Source organism: Hydra vulgaris, chromosome 11, assembly GCF_038396675.1.
Source record: "Hydra vulgaris chromosome 11, alternate assembly HydraT2T_AEP".
In the NCBI taxonomy this organism is placed as follows: domain Eukaryota; kingdom Metazoa; phylum Cnidaria; class Hydrozoa; order Anthoathecata; family Hydridae; genus Hydra; species Hydra vulgaris.
The window spans coordinates 44974014-44992947 of record NC_088930.1 but is presented as its reverse complement, the minus strand read 5'-3'; the positions used below and the strand labels follow the sequence as shown (position 1 = coordinate 44992947).

The 18934-nt window shown below is 28.4% G+C and overlaps 1 protein-coding gene, 1 long non-coding RNA gene and 1 other non-coding gene across 3 annotated transcripts; 2 read left to right on the top strand and 1 right to left on the bottom strand.

Annotated features, from left to right (window-relative positions):
• The first annotated feature begins 1964 nt into the window (after positions 1-1964).
• On the top strand, positions 1965-2053 carry trnay-gua (transfer RNA tyrosine (anticodon GUA)). Its single transcript is given in 2 exon segments — positions 1965-2001; positions 2018-2053. It is a non-coding gene; the product is annotated as a tRNA-Tyr (tRNA).
• Positions 2054-5121: 3068 nt separating this feature from the next.
• On the bottom strand, positions 5122-6036 carry LOC136087057 (uncharacterized). The gene has a single exon (XM_065809563.1). It carries the CDS (start codon positions 6034-6036, stop codon positions 5122-5124), a length of 915 nt encoding a protein of 304 aa, XP_065665635.1.
• Positions 6037-14211: 8175 nt separating this feature from the next.
• Positions 14212-18709, top strand: LOC136087274 (uncharacterized). The gene is made up of 3 exons (XR_010641680.1): positions 14212-14552; positions 18115-18161; positions 18527-18709. It is a non-coding gene; the product is annotated as an uncharacterized LOC136087274 (long non-coding RNA).
• Positions 18710-18934: the final 225 nt, after the last annotated feature.

Sequence of the window (18934 nt, the reverse complement as noted above, 5' to 3'; positions counted from 1 at the left end):
AATCTCTTGTTCGTCCAAAGTGCTCTAAATTGGTTGAAATTTTTCGAAAAAAACTGGTGATCATTGACGATGAATCATATTTTGGATTAATTAATTGTAATATTTCATCAGATGTTACTACGACACCAAATGATGTTAAATTAAAAAGAAAATCAAAATTTGAACAAAAATTATTGGTTTGGGTTGCAATTTCTCCAAAGGGATTGTCAAAGCATTATGTTGCATGATCTCAAACACTTGTCTACTTGTTGCATAGACAAGTGTTTGAGATCATGTTTGCTCCCATTTATAGAGACTGTTCTTAAAGGTGATGAAATAGTTTTTAGGCTTGACCTTGCATCATCTCACTACTCAAAAAAAGATTTTTTGAGGTCCAAAAATGTCGAATATGTGCCCAGAAGTCAAAATATTGCAAACGTACCAGAATTGCGACCTATTGAAGATTTTTAGAATGAAATCAAGAGAGCAGTATATGCTAGTTGTTGGGAAGCTAAAAATTTGATCCGACTGAGGAATCGTATCAACTACTGCTTCAAACATGTCGACATTGAGCGCGTACATCGACTTGGTAAGAAGAGTTTTACAAGAGTTGATATAGTTCGCAGACAAGGAATGGAAAATTTGTAATTTTTTGTAATATTACTCTATGAACATTGCTCTTTTTGAAACATCGTTCAAAACTTAAAAAATAAGTCATCTTTCTAAAAATATTTTAAAATTTAATTTGTCCAGATTTTTTGGAATCACATGTTATTATAAGTTGAAGCATTATTGTTTCTTTTCTTACTCACAACAACACAATATTGAACACAAAATAAATGTTTTTTCGGATGAATGTATTTTTAAGGTTTATAAACTTGTATATAAGCTGGTTGAATCAACGCTAAATCAACTTTAATCTAACGTTGATTTTTGGTTTGTTTTCAACGTTGATCTAACGTTTGGTTTCAATGTGGATTTGCGTTTCCATTTTAACCAAAACTCAACCATTTTTCAACTATAAATTTCAACGTTGTTTCAACGTTGATTGTGCTTGCTGGATACAACCATTCTCAAGTGTATGGAGCAGTTAAGGCCGGCACGATTAAGTGTCAAATGTGTCTGTGTGTTCCCGATTTGCTGACTACAGATAAGTAGTACAAGTCCCATTTTGCCCACTGAATCTATAAAAATGTTCCAGTTTGCGACTGAAGGTGTTAAAGGTCCCACAAAAATAAAATAAAAACACGATGAACAATAAATATTTCACTAATATTAAACTTTAACATCAAATAAACAGTTTATCAACTCTTTCTTGGATTTCAGATTTGGAACAACATCTCTGTGCTCTATTCTTGCTCTAATCAAATATTTCGTCTCTGAAAACTAAAAATCAGCTGCAGTTTCAGTCATTTGCTTTACAAGTTTTTTTTGATATCATCATAACCTTATAAGTTTTTTAAGTTTTTTCTCTTTCACAAGACTGAGTGTTAAGAGGGAAATAAGGTATTTCCATACGAGATACTATTACATTTGAAACGTTTGAAACGTTTTATTATATGAATTTCAGCTTATACAGAGTGATATGTGGACACACAGCACCACAGATATGTCTAGGTTTATTTCAGTACTTCACACTTGCATCACCAAGCTTTGAATTTCCTCCACCTTCACAAACAAGAGAAATGCAAAATTTCTATTTTCATTTAATGAACTTGCAAGTAGAAAAACTCAGAATGAGCAAAAATACTCCATTTTGAATAGATTTTGGCGACTATCAACGATAGTCGCCAAAGATTCTTGGCAACTTAGATTAACTTCTTTTGTCTGGTTTTGAAGAGCGCTGGTAAAAAAAATCAATACAATATTAATGAAAAAAAAAGAAAAAGTTTTTATCGGCCGTTGAGTTTTCGTTACTTTTTTTCGTCGAAGTTAATATTCTATTATTTGTATTTTATAATAATACAAATTTTTGATAAATGCATCCACCGATAGCTCAGTTGGCAGAGCGGGAGACTGTAGATCGAAAGTTGGAGATATCTCTAGGTCGCTGGTTCAAATCCGGCTCGGTGGACATTTTAGAACATCTTTTTTTGTATATTTGCTTTTACATTGGTTTTGATAATTTTTTTTGTTTTTATATTTAAATATTGTCTAAAATGTTTTTTTTAGAACATCTTTTATATTAAAAAAATAAAAAAACGTTTTTTTGGTGTTCAAACATTTTTTACCTAATTTACTTTGGTTATAATCATATTTCAAGCTCATGCGCGCTTTTTATGTGGTATTTTAAAATTTTGCAACAAACATCCAAGTATATCAATAACTATTTGCTTTTTTTTTTCGAGAGGAGTTTTTTAGGTGAGATATTTTCTTTGGTGATTTTTTCGGTGAGATTTCTGCCAGGGGCTATTTTTCCTGCGAGTTGTAAACATACAATATGAACTGTACATTCTTCGGTTTCATAGTTTTTTAATCAAAAACCACCATTATTTCATCAATTTACACCATTATTAATCTAATAACACTATTATTTCATTTTCCTTTCCCATAATTTTCTGTTCATGAAATAGTCAGTAATATTGAAATGTAAAATATTCCCTCGGACCGATCCTGGAAGCTAAAAAACCGGCGCCCCTTATTTTATATATTAAGCATGCGTAATATGTGCATTTCTTTGACTTCCCAGGCTTCACTTCACTTCTCAAAATGAATAAAATTTATATACGTAAATAATTGCTAAAAAAGGGCACATCTGGTTCAAATATTTATTAAGTATGCGTAATATAATAAATATTAGGATTATATTAGGAATGATCTAAGTGTTTCTGACGGCGACAAAGAAATTTTAATTATTGAAATTCTAAACAATCAATCAAAAAACATTTTACTGAGCTGTTGCTATTATTGCCTTCAAACGGTGTGGCCGAGAACATGAGCATGTATTTTGAAGAAAACCTTTTCAAAAAAAGCATCCTTGAAAAAAAACAAAGAATTTTATTGTAGGGGATTTCAATATGAATTAGCAAGTTTCATACGGGAAGGTCTGGGTACTAATAATTGAGCTGTAGGGACAAAAAATTTTATTGCGTTTGTTTACATTTATAGCAGTTTAAAGTGAAGCAAAATACAGTCATCAAGTTAATAACTAATTTACTATTACTGTTATAAATGGAATTAAATATTAATGCAGTTAACATTTCAACTGCATCAAGAAAGATTTGTGTTGAATGGCTTGTTAACCACGGACTGGGTGTCACAGGCTCTGTTATAAAGTTGCAAGGCAGAATTTTGAAGTTCTTTCCATATCCAAAACTAGTTAAGAAACTTTATCTAAAAGCAAAAAAAAACTACTTATTCAAAACAAGCTTATATGTAAACGAGATACCACACATGTCTCAAAATTGGACTGGAAATGAAAACCTTTACCCTTGTGTAAACGCTGAACTTTTTAAAGAATACATACTCAATAAAAGAGAGGGTACATTTGGACAACAGCAAAAAGCATACCAAATGTTAACAAGCAGAAAAATTATATCAGTTAAAATACATTCAGATAACAAAATAGTATATGTTTTCATAAGAAAATCTTATAGCCACGATGCACGCCCTGCTTATTTACTTTTTGTAGGAGGGACACCTCGTAAAGGTTATTGTGAATGCCCCGTTGGTCTTAGTGGGCTTTGCTGTCATGTTTTAGATATCCTTCTATACTTAAAGCATTACGAGGACACAAAGACAACAATTTTAGAATTAACGTGCACACAAGTGATACAGAAATGGCATAAAAGATCAAAAAAAGGTTCTATTCCAATGGTCCCACTATCTCATATTAAAGTAAAATCAGCAAGAAACAAAAGTACAATTGAAAACTTAAAAATCACACCAGCAGATCCAGAAAGTTCATCTTTTAAAAGAGATGTTTTAAAAATGAAGCAAAAAATTAAGGAAGGGCTGAAAAAGGAACCCAATTTTGAAAGACATGTATATGATACTCTTTGTTCAATAGATCTTGGATATGAATCTGCACTAATGGGGCATTTAAGATTTAGATATGACCCTGAAAGTTTTAAATCCCAACTCAATAAGTTAAGTTCTATAAATGCAAAAAGTCGTACTTTAAATGAACAAGCAGTAAACCCACAAAAATTCCAAAATAATTATAGTAAAATACCAACAATATTGCAAATAATAAATCAAAATAAAGTAAACATCGAGGTAACCATAGTTTCGCTGGAACAAGTTATTGTTTTAGAAAAAATTAATAAACAACTTTTAAATGAGGATCCTGTTATTCACATTGATTTGACAAATCTGATACCATCACAAGGACAATACACAAATCATATTAATGTCAAACAAAATACCCAGGAGTGGATGGACACAAGAAAAGGGAAAATGACGGGGAGTCGATTACCAGCATTGCTAGGAATATATGGACAGGAAAAATTTACAAATTATTGGAAGATAGTTAAGGAAAGATTAAATGAAAATGATACTTATAACACACAAAACATAAAAAATTTTGAGCGTGGTCATAAATATGAATTTATTGCACTTCAGCACTTTGCAAAGATTTCAAAATGTTCTCCTAAAATGTGTGGATTTTTGCCCCATAATTTAAATCACCCAGATGATTTAAATTATGGGGCAAGTCCAGATTGCCTTGTGTCACATCAAATTATTTTGGAAATTAAAACACGAGCAAAAAACAGTGACAGTCCATTGACCCATTTAAAAAACCAACCTCAGTATTACGTGCAGGCTCAGCTTGCACTACTATGTACAAAATCTAAATACTGCATTTTACAATCTTATCATCCTGAAACATTAAACTCAAATTTCTTTATTATTCAACTAAATAATTTACTGATGTCAGTTATCAAGGAAATATCAGATAGCATTTTGCATTCAAATCCAATAAAAGATTGGCAACATCATGAACATTCTTTGCTCACTACTCTTGGAAATAATGTTGTTGGGAAAATTCCTGATTTTAAAGAACTAAAACCACTTAGATCGTATATTAGAGAACTTGTAAAAACATCAACATTTCTATTAAAATTGGTATAAATGTTTAAAATTATGATAAAACAAGAAAATATGTTTTTAAATAGTTATATATATATTCATAAAATACTATTAATTACAAGATTCTGGCTTTGGCCCAATGGGGCGCATTGTAAGGTTTACAACATGACATAACATTTTCCATGTTGAAGAAAGTAAGTCCATTCTTTGTACTGGCCACACCGCATTAAGAATTGACCAATCACGTACGCATCCTATGAATCTCTCTACATGAATACGGGTTGAAGCTATATCAAAATTACCAGCTACATCAGCTTGTGGGAACTGATGGCTTGATTTTTGAGATGGTCGATTCAGATATATTCCTTTTGAAGCGCATAAATCTTGAATTGAAAACCCTCTATCTGCCATAACTTCGTGTTCCTTCTCAACTAGTTCTAAAATATGAGATTGTTCTGTTAATTCATTATCTGTAACTGAACCAGGGTATATGTCTCCAAAAAGCAAACCTGACCCATGTGGAGAGATTCCAATTAAAGCTTTCCCTGTTGTACAGTTTTTATAACTTGAAAACATTAAAGTGTTAAGGTCATAATTGGTTGGTTGTTGAAACTTAAATTCTGTAGCATCCACAACAATATCGGTTTCACCGTGGCCAGTTTTTTCAAAAACAGAAGGCATCATCAGGGAAATATAAGTGCTTTCGACTTTTAAATTTATCTCTGAAAATATTGTGTCTAGAAATACAACCCATCCAGTGAAAACACGATATATGGTACTTTTAGAAACGCCAGCCATAAATCCAATAACACCAAGATGAAGTGCATGTCTGCACAATGTTAAAACTGAAAACAATTCGGTTTTTTTTTCAAGGAATCTGGTTCCTGTACCTTTGCAATCCGGATATTCAATTAGGTGGCAGTATGGTGCTACACAATTATAAAGGAGTTCAAATTGCAGGACAGTTAAACCACATAAATATTTAAACTGCTTTGGTTTGTCTTTAAGTTTAGAATATTTAAACATTCCTTTTTCAAATTTGTCTAGTTCTTTTTTTAAAATTTGATTTTTTACAGATAAAATTAAATATTTTTTATGTAACATATCGTTCTTTACTTTGTTTCTTTTTTTTTTCTTTTTTAAGCTGTGTTATATAATTGTTTGCATTGTTTATTTTTTCTGATAGAATTTTGTTAGCATCTGCTTCTTTTTTTAATTTAGAAAATAACTGTTGTTTTGTTGGTTTAAGTAATGATAAAGGAGATTTTGTAACATAAGAAGGTCGGTTTGTTGGTTTTTTACGAATAGGATAAGGTTTAGACAAGGATATCATCATACTAAGCTTACGTTTTAACCCTTTCAAATGTTTTTTATCAGTCGTTTTTCCTGATTTAGTTATTTTGGCCAGAGCATTTTCATATTTTCGTTCCATTATAGCAATTTGGCTTGGTGGTGCAGCAATGTTTGGAATATCAGTGCATAACTCTCTTATTCCAGATGAAAAATGTTCACAACAAATATGCCCATTTCTGAAATTCATTCCTTTTGTATTTAAAACTCGGATATATTCTTTCTGAATAGAAACATCTTTGGGAAGCCTGTAAAACTTTATACGTTCTCCGTTAGTAGTTTTGGTTCTAAAGTTGTTAAAACATAATGCTGCACCACAAAACCAGTTAACCATTTCTTTTAATTGATACAATCAATATAATTTGATATCTAATAATGTTTTATATCTTTTTATTAAAATAAATAATAGTTACATATCGCTAACTTATTTTATTTAGCATATTAAAAAAAATATTTGTTTTGATTTTTATATACATTTTTGACTCGATTGTATTAAGTACTACCCTATTTTTAGTAGTTTAATCGAGAGAAAAAACTGATTATCGCTTAATCTAGAAAAATTATCTGATTGGCTAGAATTTTGTCCCTACAGGCAATATTCGCTTAGTTAAACCGCATCATATGAAACTTGCTAATTGCTTCCATTACTCTACGGACATTAAAGTTAAAAATTTTTATGATTCTATTTTCAAAATAGGCGCCATTCCTTTAATAAATTGCCCTACCAGAGTAACTTCAAAATCAGCTACTCTAATTGATAACATTCTGACAACTGATACTTTTAACAGTGACTTAAATAAAGGTATCTTAAAAACAAACATATCTGACCATTTCAATAATGACGTTATTAAAAAAAGTAACCGCGAAAATATATTTATCTACTTATTGGGTGATATGAATTTAGATTGTTTTCAATACCACGTCAATAATAACATTAAAAAAGTTTTATAATGGCATTCTCGAAAATGGTGCGATTCCTTTGATTAGCAAACCGACAAGAATTACTCAATCAAGTGTTTCTTTAATTGATAATATTTTAACCACTGATGTTTTTAACGTATCCTTAAAAAAAGGCATAATTAAAAATGACATATCTGATCATTTTCCTGTTTTCTTTTCTATAAATATAGATAATAAATTACTTCCTAATGAAAAACGAGTTTTCGAAAAGCGAATTTTTACAAATAAAAACCTTAAATCTTTTAAAGAACAATTATCTTTAAGTGATTGGAACTTTATAAACGCCTCTGATAATACTAACTTAGTTTATAACTCCTTTTTTAAAACTTTCTATGATATTTACGACACTAATTTCCCTGAAGTTAATTTAAATCTCAAAGCTAAAAGTATTAAATCGCCTTGGATTACAAAGGGTTTGCGTAAGTCTTCAAAAATTAAACAAAAATTATACATTAATTACCTAAAATGTAAAACAAATGAAAATAAAAATATATATAAAAATTACGCTAAACTTTTTGAAAGCCTCAAAAAACAAAAAAAAAATTATTTAAATTTACTAGATAAATATAAATCAAATTTTAAGCGCACTTGGTTTATAATAAGAGAAATTACTGGCAGCAAAAAAAGTACATCTCACACTTTGCCAAACATGGTTAAACATAATAATGAGTTTTTATATGATAAAAGACAAATTACGGAAGAGTTTAATAAATATTTTGTGTCTGTAGGACCAAATCTTGCAAAAAACATTCCTATAGCAAACAGCTTAATAATTGATCTATGTTTCCCTCTAAACTCTTACTTGAGCTCTTTTGAATTATCTTTTGAAGAGTTTGAAATTGCATTTAAAATGTTGAAATCTAAAAAAGTAGAAGGCCCTGATGGTATTAACGGCAACATTATTATAAGTTCATTTGATGTTTTAAAAGATATACTCTTTAAGATTTTTTCGATATCAATTAAACAAGGAATTTTTCCACAAGCTCTAAAATTAGCAAAAGTCATACCAATGTTAAAAGGTGGTAACGTTGAGAATATAAGTAATTATCGTCCAATTTCACTACTTTCTGTATTCTCTAAAGTTTTAGAAAAAATTTTGTACAATAAAATTTATAACCATCTTACCATAAACAATTTATTAGACAGCAATCAATATGGATTCCAAAAAAAAATTCCACTGAACATGCCATTTTACAATTTACAAGAAATATATCTGACTCATTTGAAAATTCTTAATTTACTTTAGGTGTATTCATTGACTTGGCAAAAGCTTTTGATACTATTGATCACAAAATTCTTTTTTAAAAGTTGGAGTGGTACGGAATTACTGGAAATATATTAATTTGGCTTAAAAGTTACGTAAATAATCGGAAACAATTTGTTTATGCAGATGATAACGTATCATCTAATTTGTTAAATATTTCATTTGGGGTTCCTGAAGGATCCATATTAGGACCCCTCCTATTTCTAACATATACTAATGATCTACCAAAAGCTTCTAACCTAATGACAATTATGTTTGCTGATGATTTTAACTTATTTCTTTCTCATAAAAACATTTTTACCCTTTTTAGCAACATGAACATTAAACTAGCCAAAATTTCCGAATGGTTTAGATTAAACAAACTATCATTAAATATTGATAAAACTAAATGGATTCTTTTTCATCCTTATGGTAAAAAGCACCAGCTGCCTAGCAACTAACCCTTTCTTTTTATAGATTACATAATTATTAAAAGAGTTCTAGTGACAAGATTTTTAGGTGTATATATTGCTAACTTGTGCAATAAAATTTCAAAGAATATAGACATTTTATACAAAATAATAAACTTTCTAGATAAACATACCTTAATTCAGTTATATTATTCGCTAATTCATTGCCATATTAATTATGCAAACATTGCTTGGGGTAGCACTTATAAAAGTAAACTTAAACCTCTCTGTCGGCAACAAAAACATGTAGCACGCCTTATAAATTTCAAGGACCGTTTTGCTCACGCCAAGCCTCTTTTATATGATGTGAAAGCACTCAATATATATGAGTTAAATGTTTTTAATATTCTTTGTTTTATGTATAAATGCAAGACCCATTTATCACCCGTTTCTTTTCGTAACTTGTATTTACAAAGAGATAGAAATAAATATATTTTAAGGAACGATAATTTAATTCGACAACCATTTTCTCAAACTAATTTTAGAAAATTTTTTATTTCATTTTGCGGACCATTTTTATGGAATAGTATAGTTCTAAATACTTCTAAAGATTTTTCTCAAGAATGTAATTTTGATTCTTTTAAACAAAATCTTAAAAAACTCATTTTTTCAACTGATAATATACTAATCTACTTTTAAATTTTAAAATTTTTTGAAAATCTCTTATCTATATTAGTATATTTATATATTTAATGTATATTCTTTTTTATTTATTTTTTTGTTTGTTTTTTTATCCACAAGCAATTAGCGGTTTCTCTGTGACAAGACCTGATGGTCTTCTTTGAGTAATCCGCGCTCTTTATTTTTAATATTTGTTTCTTAACAATACCTTGACTTGTTAACTTTTATTATTGTAACAAAGCGTTGTTTATTTAAATTGTAATAAATATTGTAATAAAGAACAAAAAAAAAAAAAATTTCCCTATCTTTTTTACCATTAACTTCAACTCTAAAATTATGACTAAAACTAGCATAAAAGTTAGGTTACGCAACTATAATCAAAAAAATGTTGAACAATTTAAAACACAATTATCATTGCTCCATTGGAAGAACATCGGCTTTAGTGATCAAAGCCTATCCACTTCGCGAAACTCCTGTTAATTGATCGAAATTGCATTCTGGGATGTCCTGCCGGACCTCTTCCGCAACTAACACAAATAGTTTTTTTTTTGTTAATCAACTTTGTTGCTAATCTTAATTTTGTATTAAAGATATATCATTTTCGTAACATTAAGATACATCAATTTTGTTAAGATTACCATTAGAATGTTTTAATAAGAATAAAATAATGGGGAAAAAACATTTTGTAGAACATAAAGTTAGTGTAATTTTTTTAGAACATAAAATTATTTTATTAAAAATAAAAGCTATTAACATTATACATTAACAAAAGTTATTAATATTATACATTATAACATAAATAAGTCTCATTACAAAGAATTATATTGAAAAAATAATATCATAATATATCAAAGGGCAATATGTACAATATTTTTGAAATTGCAATTTGACTTATGGGGTGGGTTTTTGTTCTTGTTTAAAAATTTTATGAAATAAAAAATTCTTGTAATAACAAAAAACATAATTTTTTAAAAAGTTATTTGCACATCTTAATACAAAAAAAAAAAAAAATTAAAAAAATAGTATAATAATATATTAATTATGAAGAATACGTGCAACTTTTCTTGCATTTGACTTATTGCGTGGGTTTATGTCTCTGTTTAAAAATTTTATGAAATAAAAAATTCTTGTAATAACAAAAAACAGAACAATGTTTTTTTTCAAATAAAGTGCATGTTCTTTATGTTGATTGTGCAAAAACTGAAAATGACTTTTTTTATTAATTTTTATTGATGAGAATCATGGCCACTCCATCTCTTTCAAGATATTTATCAATAAATTTCATAAAAGTTGTTTCCATTTCACAAACTAGTGACATAGAAGCTGATGGATTGTCAGCTGAACTAAGAAATAGTACATCTGCACACCTATAACATAACTTAACCTTTTGAATAAGCCATCCAGCCATGTGTAAAAAGGCTTGATTCTTTGGTTGCATTAAAATTTTTCCAGTAAACATATAAAATGATCCTGGATGAAAATAAGATATTCCTTTAGGTATGTTACTTTCTGTTTCATAAATTCCACAATTAGTGGTTGTTTGAGTACAACACTTCATAAAATCATTTAGATTGAAAGCTGTCTCAAAATTTGAATCCTTTATACAGTTGCTATTGGATTTGCTTTTTTCTACAGATAAAAGTAATAAAGCCTTTCTATAGGCAGCTCGAAATTGTCAAACATTTGGACAGTCATTCCAACCACTTTTGCTTCGAATAATGGAAAAAAAATTCTCAATGCAGTCCTGATTAAAACGAGAAGTACAAACAAACTGAAAACCTTCAGAAAATAGCTCTCTACTTAAGGTTAGAACACTATTTATTGTGACACTTAAACCCCAATGACATGATATACTTGCTTGACTTCTAACATTACAAAATTTCCATTTCTCAATCCAATGCTTTAACTCTTCCAACTGAGAAATACTTGCTCCTTTTAAAGTTAGAGCACAACGAGCTGGTTTATCTGCATATAGTTTATATGAATTCAATATATCGAATAAAGTATCCATGCGTTCAACAAATCTTGCTGTTGGTAATACACTTAAAGGAAGTAAGCTTGTATTAGAGCAGCAATATAATGCAGAAGCAACTTGATAACTAAAAATTTGAGTGGCAAGTTTGACCTTCATAGATAAAAGAGGACCAGGATCTAAGTGTCTATCTGTTAGTTTTGCACTAGACGTACAGAGTTTATTTTGTCTAAATTATACAGAGACTGGATGTGTTGCCAAGAAACAATTTCACCATTAATGTCAATGTTATGTCTTCGTAAATTGTTTCTGATACTTTTTACTAAATGTGGAGGATCAAAAATAACATGAATATTTTTATCATTGGAAGGATTAGGAAAGTATGGTAAATTTTTGGAAAACCCAAGCAAACGTAAGGCAGCTATATTAGTAGATCCTTGATCACAAACTACACATCTAATGTGTAAACTAGTTTCTTGAACCTTAGAAATGGTTTCACATAGTAAAAAAGCCAAGTCAGCTGTTGATACTGTTGAATTATTATAAAAATAAGCTATTGGTTGTTTCCATTTATTTGCCAAGCCTCTAACCATAATTAGAAGAGCCTGATTTAAAAGTTTTCCATTTTTCATACATTAAACCCTGTCAGAATTTCTAACATACTCTAAATGCTGCTTTAACGACATTTCATCCATAACAAGACTGACATTATGATCATGTGGATTCATTGCATCAGCACGTAACTTTAATAAAGAAAACAATTGAGTAGAAAACCCTTCTTAAAGATCTGAAAATACGCGGGACAAAAATAATAATAAACAGGTTTGACTTGGTAAACAGAATATTGTTCGCAAGACGTTAAAAGTTTGAGGACTATGAAACAGAATTCGCAAAGCCAAAACTTTGTCACAAACTGCCCAGCGTTTTTCTTTATTGACTCGTTTACTCATTTCTAATTGACTTCTAAAAAAACTAACTTGTATAGGAGATAAGTATTTCCTGGATAAATTTAAAATATGTTTTATAGACCCATCACAGTTTTTTTGGATTTTTTGTTTGGATTTTAAATGTCGAACTTGTTTATGTAGTCTAGAATTTTTGACTCGCAATGGTAATAGTAATCTATGAAGTTTGTTGAAATTTATTTCATTAGTAGACATTTTGTTCTCTAAATTACTATCTGAATTAACAGGTAAACAAACAACTTGCTTTTTTGCTGGAAATGAATGACGTTCAACTGGTGATTTCCTTTTGCAACCAACAAGTGGAGGAGGATTTGGGATGTTAAAAATAGTAGGAATTGCTGATTGTAACAAACGTTTTCCATTATTATTTGTAGAATAATAAATTTGTAGAATAATAAAATGTTCAAAATGATTACTGCACAAATAAAAGTTTTTGTTTAAAAGTACGAAATCTTTTTCGTCTAAATCTTTCCTACGACAGTTGATAACCCACTGTTTACATCTAAAAATTAAACAATAAAAGAATATATTTTAAAATACTACAATAATAATTTTTTAAACTTTTGATGAAAAAAAAAGTTATTATAAATAATATATGAATTAGCTTGCCTTTTTTCGTCTTTAGGAAAACGAAAAAATGAAATATCTTTACAGTTTTTTCCACTTTTATTTCCACAGTTTATAGCAGCACAAAATGATGGCATCGTTATAACTTAGATCGAAATTCTTTTAGGTGCATAAAAAAATAAGTTTTACTACTTTATATTATAAAATTCTGAGGTCCGGCAGGACATCCCAGAGTGCTTTGCGATAAAATTACATCATGAGATATATGAAATTATGCCTGACTGGATAGGCTTTGTTAGTGATAACTCAAACAACATTTACGATATTTTTTTAAACACATTTTACTCTGTTTATGATGGCAATTTTCCTTTATATGAAATAACAATAAATTAGAAAAACATTAATTCTCCCTGGATTACCATAGGTTTAAAAAAATCATCAAAAGTTAAGCAGAAATTATACATTAAATATCTAATCATTCACCATTGAGAAAATATACAAAGATTGCAAAAATCTTTTTGAAAAAGTTCGAAAAAACTTAAAAAAACATCACTATTCGAAAAATCTCAATAAAGCAAAAAATAATTGTAAACGTTCCTGGGAAACAATAAAAGAAATTACCGGTAAATCAGGTTCCCTGCCACACATGATCAAAGTGGATAACAATAATATAAATAATTTTCAAACAATAGCTCACAAATTTAATAAATTCTTCGTTGAAATTGGCTTTAAACTATCTAAATTAATTCCTAACACTGAAGCCTCATTTAAAGATTTCTTAGTACCGATGGATAATTGAATTCACTCAGATGAGTTATCTAAAGAGTTACTATTTGATGAGTTTGAAAAAGCCTTCAAAACAATCAATGGTAACATAATTTTAGATTGCTTTGAACAAATAAAATATATTCTTTTTAAAGTCTTTAAATCATCAATCGAACAAGGAGTCTTTCCTGATCAATTAAAAATTGCTAAAGTTATTCCACTATTCAAAGGTGGTGACAAATCTGACATTGGTAATTACTGGCCTATCCTTATCTTACCTATATCCCAGTGAAAAATAAAACCGCGTCCCACATGGGTTCCGAGTGGGTTCCGTGTGGGATTGATGGGATTTACGTGGGACGGATTTTCCCATGTGGTATCCGTATGGAAATTTGTCACCTTAAACCCATGTGGGTAATCCCACATGGGTTACATGTGGGAACCATATGGTATTTACACACATGGGAAATCCCACGTGGGTTTCCTGTGGGATTTGCATGGGAATTAATTTGAAAGCTGGAAACTAAAAAAAAAACTATAAAAAAATTTTTTAAATCGACATTGCATTGCGTTACGTTTATATTGTGTGAAAATATTTTATATTAATAAAGAGAATGGCAAGCAAGTATGTAAGTACCTCGAATAATGTTTATCTTTCCTTATAGAAATAAGATTAAGATTTGTGCAAATAGACGTATTATTAGGATAATATAATAGTTATTTGAATATAGATCTTGAGTTAATTATTTGCAAACAATTAACTGATGCAAGTTGAAATGTTGTCAAAAACCAATCTTGCATGCATGGGACACTGCAGTGTCCCACAAAGAAATGCAGGTTTGAAAGTCAAAGAATTCCCAATTTTCTTTATTAAAAAAAGAAAAAATTAGGATGGGTTTCTGTAACTTTTTTTATGCTCCAAAACTTTTAACTTTAGATGTAATAAGGTCCTTAAGACTTAAGGGACTTACGAACTACATTGAGGAACAAAAACAGGATATTTACAGAAACTTTTCAATTTTTAATCTGGAGTACCACAGTGTTATTGATAATAAAGCCTCTGGGTCCAGTTTTCAAAGTAATATGATCTAAGTAATGTTTAAATAAAATAATATGCTTTAAAATGCATATAGTTATACATATAACTCCCGATAGTTAACTATATGTATAACTAGTTATACATATAATTTGTTATAAAAACTTATTTTTTAAGGTTATGCTTGAACAAATTAGTACCAATTAATTCAAATTCAAGATTTAGTTAAAGTTCAAGTTAATGTTCTTATTTATTCATTGTTTTTGTTAATTTTATATTTATTTGTTCAAATTTATCAGTTAGTACTATATTTTACTACAGTAAGAATGTTTATCGTTGTTGAACGTGATTTTATGTTGTTATTGATGTTAAATTTATTACGTTTCAATAACTCAGATTGAATCTTAACTGAATTATTGTAAGCTTTGTAGGGGTTTGTTGTATATCAAATGGTGTTGTAAATAAAGTAAAAATATATATATATATATATATATATATATATATATATATATATATATATATATATATATATATATATATATATATATATATATATATATATATAAATATAACATTAAAACAATAAAATTGATACAAAATTTCACTTTAAAACGAATACCATTAACATTGTGATGATAATATCATTAGGAAACTAGTATTTATGTATTATTATTATACTATAAATAAATAGTTTTTTAATTCATTTTATAAAATGGAGACTGACAACTGATAATTAATGGAAATAAATACAAATTATAAAAATCATGTATTATTACTAAATACTATATTAATGCTAGTTTACAAAGTTAAAATCAATTTAGAGGATTGTTATTAGTTCTTTTGTGATTCGCACTTCCACTTCTGTCTCTCAAATTTATAAAATAGGTGGTCAAAGCTTGCTCAATAGGTAGGTTCTCAGCATAACAATGCTTTTTTCTTACACTTTCTAAAGAGAAATATGGCAAATTGATTACTTATTTTACTTAAATCGTAGGGTCATCTATGCATAATGATGTCAGATGATGACCCGGTTTGTTGAACAACTTCACCCTTTATCAAACTCAGTCAATTTTTTGCTATCTCCCATTGAAAATGATATCAGTTTTTGTTATCTTATTATGATGGTATATCTGAATTGTTAATATAATATAAAAAATGCATATACCATCAATTTTTTTCTGGTTCAATTATACATTTATTCTCAACAGTACTAAAAGTAAAAAAAAAAAACATAAATTGTTCTTTCAGATAAGCAAGCTAATTTCTGAATTTAAATTGTTTTTCCGATGATCCTCTACAGTTTTAAGCAACAAAAGCAAGAAGTTTTTAGATCACATTGTTGGTGTAAATACCTCTAAAACCTGCTCATAGCTAGTTTTACTTTTTTTTAAATAAAATATTTTACTTTTTTTTTTAATTTAATTTTTTAATTGACATTATTTTGGTCTCAACATCCCCTTCTTATTGTCAATTATTGTTAAACTCACGCTGCTCCTCTATCTACTGGCATCATTTATGGATGATCCCATAGGCTATATACTATATATATATATATATATATATATATATATATATATATTTATATATATATATATATATATATATTATTTTTACTTTATTTACAACACCATTTGATATACAACAAACCCTTACAAAGCTTATAATAATTCAGTTAAAATTCAATCTGAGTTATTGAAACATAAAAAATTTAACATCAATAGAAAAGTAAAGCTGTCATCTTTTAAAATGTAAAGGGTGTTGTCAAAATATGTTGATAGTAAAATTAAGTTACTAATAAAATCACGTTCAACAATGATAAATATTCTTACTGTAGTAAGAATTAGTACTAGTTAACAAATTTGAACAAATAAATATAAAATAGTGAAAAAACAATGAACAAATAACTTGAACTTGAACTAAATCTTGAATTTGAATTAATTGGTGCTAATTTGTTCAAGCATAACCTTAAAAAATAAGTTTATATAATAAATTTTATGTATAACTAGTTATACATATAGTTAACTATCAGGAGTTATATGTATAACTGCATGCATTTTAAAGCATTTTATTTAATTTATATATTACTTTAGATCGTATTACTTTGAATACTGGACCCAGAGACTTTATTCCCAATTACACTGTGGTACTCCAGATTAAAAATTTAAAAGTTTCTGTAAATATCCTGTTTTTGTTCCTCAATGTACTTCGTTAGTTCCTTAAGTTTTATGAACCTTATTATATATAAAGTTAAAAGTTTTGGAGCCTAAAAAAAGTTACAGAAACCTCCTTATCTCCCCCCTATTTTATTTTTTTTTTTAAATAAAGAAAATTTGACTTTCAAACCTGCATTTCTTTGTGGGACACTGCAGTGTCCCATGCATGCATGCTTGGTTTTTGACAACATTAGAACTTGCATCAGTCAATTGTTTGCAGATAATATACTCAAGAACTATATTCAAATATCATATGAACATGTTAGAGAATGTTCATATGATATTTGAACATCACAAATTTAATAATATTGTTGTGATATGTTATATAAGTAATTCCATAATAGATTATGATATGAAAATAAGATAGGATATGAAGGCAATGATCAAAGAATAAATTTACTTATAGAAATTTAGATGTTTGTTTATAAGTTTCAGAATATTATATTGTGTGACCGCGGCCTTCTATAATAACAGGCCTTAACATCGCGCAACAAAGTTGTTAAACTGAAGGCCAATTCCTAATCTGTGTTTACATTTTCATCTTTTAACATCAGACGAAAGTTTGTGTTCGCGCTTTTTTAATAAATCTTTAAAATGTGATGTGGTTTATAAATTAGATATCTTTAAAATGTGATGTGGTATATAAATTTAAAATGTGATGTGGTTTATAAATTAGATAGCCCAACATCAAGACGATAACGTTGTTATCGTCTTGATGTTGATGTAAGGTTCAAGGCGTTAACTTTGTAAGGTAATAATATTGTCAAATTAACGATAAGTTTTTTTAATAATTAAAATGCCTTTAAAATGCCGTGTACGGCATTTTGCGCGATGTCAAGGCCTGTTATTATAGAAGTCTACATCATTGAAAAAGTAGGTTTTTACATTTTTGCTTTTGTTTTTTTGTTCAACTACTTATCCTTATTGATCACTTTTTTTCAGGATTCTCCTCATGGGTTCAAGCTCATTACGCATAAACGTTAGTCATTGTAAGTAATAAATTAGGAAATAATTATTTGTGAAATATTGTAGTCATTAATGACTTCAAACTGGCTAATAATTAAAATTGCTCGACTAATAAGGTTCCTTATTAAAATTGCTCTCTTTCTCTCTCTCTCTCTCTCTCTCTCTCTCTCTCTCTCTCTCTCTCTCTCTCTCTCTCTCTCTCTCTCTCTCTCTCTCTCTCTCTCTCTCTCTGTCTCTGTCTCTGTCTCTCTCTCTCTCTCTCTCTCTTTATATATATATATATATATATATATATATATATATATATATATATATATATATATATATATATATATATATATATATATTTATATTTATATATATTTGTATTTATATTTTTTTTTTTTAGAAAATGTTTGAAGAAAGTTAGAAGATACTAAAAACCTTGGTATTATACAAGCCGAAGCGATTTAATTAATTCAATTGACGAAAAACGGCGTGTAAATCGCAAAAGAAAAAATAATATTTTTAATATTCGTTTTGGATGTATTGATTAATAGCATTTATTTTTAAATAAATTCATTTTGCAACACGTTTTTTAATTTTATAAAATTTCGTCATAATAGTTTAAGGTAAATCCCACATAGGTTATAGGTGGAAAACATCACATGTAAAAGATCAAAAATGCTACACGTTTTGAATACCGAATGGGATAAAGTAGCAAATACCAGATTAAGTTAAGCCTCTCTGAAAGCTTCGATGATTGATTTTAAATTACTATTTAAAAAATTTTTAATTTGAAAGAATTTTAAAAATT

Excerpts from the sequence above, each read along its gene's own strand:
- LOC136087057 (XM_065809563.1), bottom strand. The coding sequence starts at position 6,036 with ATGTTTAAATATTCTAAACTTAAAGACAAACCAAAGCAGTTTAAATAT.